This window comes from Otolemur garnettii, unplaced genomic scaffold (assembly GCF_000181295.1).
Source record: "Otolemur garnettii isolate 467f Iridium unplaced genomic scaffold, OtoGar3 scaffold00018, whole genome shotgun sequence".
Taxonomy (NCBI): Eukaryota; Metazoa; Chordata; class Mammalia; order Primates; family Galagidae; genus Otolemur; species Otolemur garnettii.
Window position 1 is genome coordinate 7,020,961 of NW_003852413.1, and position 5,472 is coordinate 7,026,432.

The window sequence follows — 5,472 nt, forward strand, 5'->3', positions numbered from 1 at the left end:
CATCGCGAGTGTCCTTGAGCCGCGGGTGACAGTGGTTCTCGGTACTTGCGCCCCCTTCTCCCGCGGGGGGAGCCTGATGCCACGTTCCCTATGAATTATTTATCGCCGGCCTAAAAATACCCCAACTTCACAGCCCAAGTGTAAGAGATTCCTGCCGAGGGGAGGGGGCGGGGCGCCCCCGGGGGGCCCGGGCGGGATCAGCGGGGAGCCAGGGTAGTTAGTCTTGGAGGACTGAGGATTCCATGTCCCCTCCAGTGGGAGCAAGATAGAAGGGCAGTCTTCTCCCCGGACACCTGGGTTCAGGTTTTGGCTGGGCAAAAGGAAGGGAAGGAAACCCGACAGCCAAGATGGGCTGCTCAACCAGGGGGCACTGGGTTCAGAGGGGCCATTTGGCTCCTGGGACCAAAACTCCTAGTCTGGGAGAAGGGGAGCCGTCAGCACCTTGAGTGTGAGTGTGTGAGTGTGCATGTGTGCACCTCTATGTCAGGGAGCCTGCCTGAGGTGTGGGGAGCTGAGGGAAGAGAAGGGCCCTAAGTATGTGGGTGTCTCCGGGCCTTCGAGGTGATGCTGAGTCCCAGAGGACTTGCCATGGCCATCCTCTGCTGGGCTCTTTTGGGATCCCAGTGTTTGGGAAATATTAATTTAACAGTTTGTGGAAGAGTTGAGTCCCTGAATGGGTGGGCAGAAGACTCTAAGATGCCTGTGTCCCTGAGTGCATCCTCAAATGGGCAGATATGTGCCACAGGGTGGAATGGAGGTGGCCACTGCAAAGGCCCAGCACAGAGCTCCCAACCCAGGAGAGGGAGCAAGGGGAATGAGAAGAGGGCAATGGGCCCAGCCGGAACCCAGAACCTATGTCCAGAGCCCGATGGCTCAAGGCAGGTGCTCTCTAGGAGAGGGATTTAGGATGGTGCCTGAAGAACAGTACACTGTTGTTAGAAAAAGAGCATTCCAGCCTGGGGTGCAGCAGGAATAAAGTCTGGAAGATAGGACAAAGTGGGGCTGTTTAGCCATCAGACTGGCAGGGTTGTGTGGTCCACAGGGGAAGAATGTATGGGGCCCTGTCCATGGGACTAAGATGTCTAGACTTCATTTGTGGGCACAGGGAGCAATTGTCTCGTTTGACAAGAAGTGGTGCAGTGGTCAGAGGAAAGTTCAGCATCCCAGGGGGCAGACGGGGTGGGTAGATGAGAAGTGGGGAGTGGGGAGGCCAGGGGAAGGTGAGAGGGAAGATGGGACAGGGCAGGGTGGATTCTGTCCCTCCTGTTTTTGTGATGTGGCTGGATGGGACACAATGATGAGGCTGGATTCTGAGGCTCCTTGGGGCTTTTTGGAGCTCAGAGATTGACTGATTCTGGCCCCTCCCTCTGGAGGTGTTCTGTGAACCCTCCCCTATTTTAGTTCCTTGGCTAAAGCCATAACCTACCTCAACTTCCCTGCCTCCTCACCCTCAGCCCAGGAGGACACCTCCCTCTTGGAGAGAGTCTCTGGGGTAGTGCCCCTTTGGAGTTGGGGGAGGGCCTGGGCCCTTCATCCAGAGTCATGCTGTCTAAAAGAAATAACATAGGAGCTACAAGTTTGCTTTTAGCAGCCACATTAAAAAAAAAACCACAAGTGAAATTAATTTTAATAGCATATTTTGTTTCATACTGTCTTCAATATCCAGTGTGCATTTTACTCTGACAGCAGGCCTCATTTTGGGAGAGAGACATTTCCAGCAGGCGGTGGACAGCGCAGACAGCGCAGATCTAGGCAGATGTGGTGGAAGGATTGGGGCTTCCCAAAGGGTAGGAGATTTCTAGGGGCTGCAGATATGGCCAGGGATGAGCACACAGAGGCCTTGCAAAGATAGCAGCAGTGCCCTTTGTGATTATGATTTGATATCCCCAATTGGTAGTAGGTGGAACATGGTATGGCATGATATGGCTTAAGATCTCATTCCAGACTCAGACATGTCACTGAACTGTCAGTTCTGTGCCAGTGACTTGAGGACCATACACATGAATACAGTATTCTCTTCTCTGCCCAAACTCCTGTCTGCTCAGCCAGAAATTGTACTGCCTAGCACCTTAGCTTCAGGTGCTGTCGTTAAACTATGTCTTTTGGGAATTATAAGATTTAAAGCTATTATCAGTCCCTTATACCTTCATGTGAATGGGCTCTAGATCCTTCGTAGTGGGAGCTTAAGAGAGTATAGAAGGCAGGATATTAGTGGAAAGAAAAATATGAAGTCCAAGGTGCTTAAAGAAGGCTGCTTGTTCTGCAGATTTGACTCTGAATACCTGGAGGGCAGAGACCAGGTCTTTTCCAGGTGGACTATCCACCATGCAGTGCCTAGTATAGAGAAGGCATTCGGTATACATGTGACAAATTACATTTCTGAACTAAAGTCTTTTCTAGGGGTCTCTCTTGAAGGATCCTTTTAGAGCAGCCCTGAGAAGAGGAAGAGATTTCCTGAGTATCCCTTGGTGGCCTCTTGCACTTCCTTGCTCTCTGGCTTCCTTAGATAGAACTAGAGACCCAGGCAAGCCCATGTACATTTGTGTCATAAGAAATTAATTAAACTGTGGGGCCAGGCATGGTAGCTCATGCCTTTAATCTTAGCATTTTGGGAGAATGAGGCAAAAGGATCACTTGAAGCCAGGAGTTTGACACTAGCCTGGACAATATAGTGAGACCCTGTTTCTATAAAAAAAATTTAAAAAAATTAGCTGGGTATGGTGGTGTGTGCTTGTAGTCCCATCTATTTGGGAGGCTGAGGCAGGAGGATCACTTGAGCCCAGGTGTTTCGAGTTGCAACAAGCTGTGACTGTGCCACTGTGCTTCAGCCTGGTGACAGAGTGAGAAACCCTGTCTCAAAAAACAAAAAAACAAAAAAACAAAAAGAAGAAAGGAAAAGGGGCTTGACACCTGTAGCTCAAGCGACTAAGATGCCAGCCACATACACCAGAGCTGGTGGGTTTGAATCCAGCCTGGGCCTGCCAAACAACTATGAGAACTACAACCAAAAAATAGCTAGGTGTTGTGGTGGTCACTTGTGGTCCCAGCTACTTGGGGAGAGAATTGCTTAAGCCTAGGAGTTGTGAGCTGTGATGCCATAGCACTCTACTCAGGGTGACAGCTTGAGGCTCTGTCAAAAAAAAAAAAAAAAAGTAAGAAATTAGACTTTAGATGAAAGGAAGAGAGAAATTGGGTGGCAGGCAAAAGGAAGCCCTATAAGGAAATGTGGGGCCAATGTCTTGGGCCCCAGCCTTCACCTGTGTTTCACGTGCTTGGTTTCTGAGTGTTAGTAACTGCAGGACTTTGGTCTGCATTTCTGTAGCAAAGATGTGCAGATCCTGTCGGGGACAGTGTGGAACTGGAGCGGCAAGCCCACCCTGATCACCCTTTGGTTCTCTGCCATTCAGAAGTCTTATTAAGGATGTGATGAAGATGCAGGAAGTGGCAATACTGTGGCTGACAGCCAGCTGGGAGGGACAGCTAGCTCCCAGTGGGCACAACTCAGGATTATCATTACCTCGCTGCCTTGGCTCTTGGCCTCAATCCAAAACAGTGACGTCTAGCAAGGATATACATCAGGCTCTGGGATTAGATTAAAAAGATCCCATGCACCAGTGAGGGCCTGGAGAAGCTGCTTGTGCATAAGATACCGCAGGATTTCAGGTGCCCCCAGCCCTGAACAAGTCATCATTGTCACATCCCTGCTGTGGAAGAGCAGCTGCTAGCTGAGGCCCCAGAAGAATGGTCATAGTGATGTTCGGTTCCCAAGAGGAGGGGGCCACATGTAAGAGGGTCCTCAGGGCTGGCTTCATGGCAAGTAGGACATGCTGACTAGAAGTGTGGGCCCTGGCGAGAGACAGATGGAAGGTCCAGTTTAGCCTGCAGAGAGAACTGGGGTAGGACACAGGAGTGACACAGAGCTGCCTTCCTGCACCTGGCTGAGAGGCTGTTGCTGTAGGATAAGGTCACTAATAACAGCAAATAGCCTGTTACCTCATCAGAGCTTTCACACTGCTGTCAGACAGGTCTCATGACTAAGTCAGACAAGAAAATGTGGCTCAGGAGAGGCTAAGTAACTGGGAGAACTAGGACTTGAACTCAGGCCCATCTGATTCAAATACACATGCACATGAACCCCAGACTAGCATTTCCAGCATAACTTGCCAGGGCAGAATCCAGATGGATAGATCTAAGGGGGTCTGGCCTTTCCAGCCATGCATGCTGCTCAGTAGTGGCATGGAGGGTCATGAGCCCCTGTCATGGTCCCCCCCTCCCCCAGTTTCCCAGCCCTTGCCCTTCTGGAATGCACTTGGGAAGCTCAGCTAATCTCTGTCTCTTTCTCTTTGTCTGTCTGTGTCTGTCTCCTCTCTCTCTGCTTCTCTTTGGGGAGAGAGGTTTTCCCCTCTTCCCTTTCATCTCTGGATGCATGTCCCTCTGACTCTGCCTTCACCTCCTGTCTGTCTGATTTGCCTCTCTCTAAGCCCCTGTCTCCCTCCTTGTGCCTGTCCTGGTCTCTTTTCAGGACCTTCCAGTGGACATGGGTGGGGCCCTGGGGCCTGCCCTGCTGCTCACTTCGCTGCTTGGTGCCTGGGCAGGGCCAGGCCCAGGGCAGGGCACACAAGCTGTGACAGTGGCTGTGGTATTTGGCAGCTCCGGGCCATCACAGGCCCAGGCTCGCGCCCGCCTCACTCCCCAGAGCTTCCTGGACCTGCCCCTGGAGATCCAGCCACTCACCGTGGGAGTCAATAACACCAATCCCAGCAGCCTCCTCACTCAGATCTGTGGCCTCCTGGGTGCTGCCCGAGTCCACGGCATCGTCTTTGAGGACAACGTGGACACTGAGGCAGTAGCCCAGATCTTGGACTTCATCTCCTCCCAGACTCATGTGCCTATCCTCAGCATCAGTGGGGGCTCTGCTCTGGTCCTCACCCCCAAGGTGCTTGTCCAAATTCCTGTCCCCTTTTCCCTTGGGGCTGGGAGGACCCAGGGAGCTGGGATTGGGCAAGACTGCCGGGGTGGGGAGCAGAAGGTGTGACATGAGTAAGGGAGAGAAGGCTGTGGGACCAGAGTCCCTATGTTCTCAAAGAAAAACATTTTGGGCTGCTTTTGAATGTGTCTGTATAAGGGGTGAGTGGATGGCAGCCCCCTCTGGCGGCGGGGTCAGGCACCTAGCCTGCCTCCTCTCTGCTTCCCTCCTGGGTCAGGCTCCAGACCCACTGGGCCCGGGAGCAAATGCCATGCCCTCCGGGCACTGGTAGTCCATGCATAGGGAGAGCACCCCAGGGGCACATCACTGTCCAGGGCAGGAGGGTGGCAGAAATGGCCTTGTCCTCATAGAGTTTGTAGTCTTTGGGGTGAGAACATCCTAAACACACATTTGCCTGTGATTACAAACTGAGACAAATGTTCTGAAGGGACAATATGGGATGGCATGAGGTAGTCTCAGGGGCCCCCATTTGGACAGGACATTGG

At 52.2% G+C, this 5,472-nt stretch overlaps 1 protein-coding gene across 1 annotated transcript in view; it reads left to right on the plus strand.

The window, feature by feature from the left end:
* The window catches only part of GRIN2C (glutamate ionotropic receptor NMDA type subunit 2C), a 14,845-nt gene continuing 9,373 nt past the window's right edge, over positions 1 to 5,472 (plus strand). The window contains exons 1-2 of the mRNA XM_003786155.1: positions 1 to 140; positions 4,523 to 4,936. Of these exons, the coding sequence (XP_003786203.1) occupies positions 4,538 to 4,936 (399 nt within the window). The 5' untranslated portion in view covers positions 1 to 140; positions 4,523 to 4,537. The remainder of the gene's footprint in view (positions 141 to 4,522; positions 4,937 to 5,472) is intronic.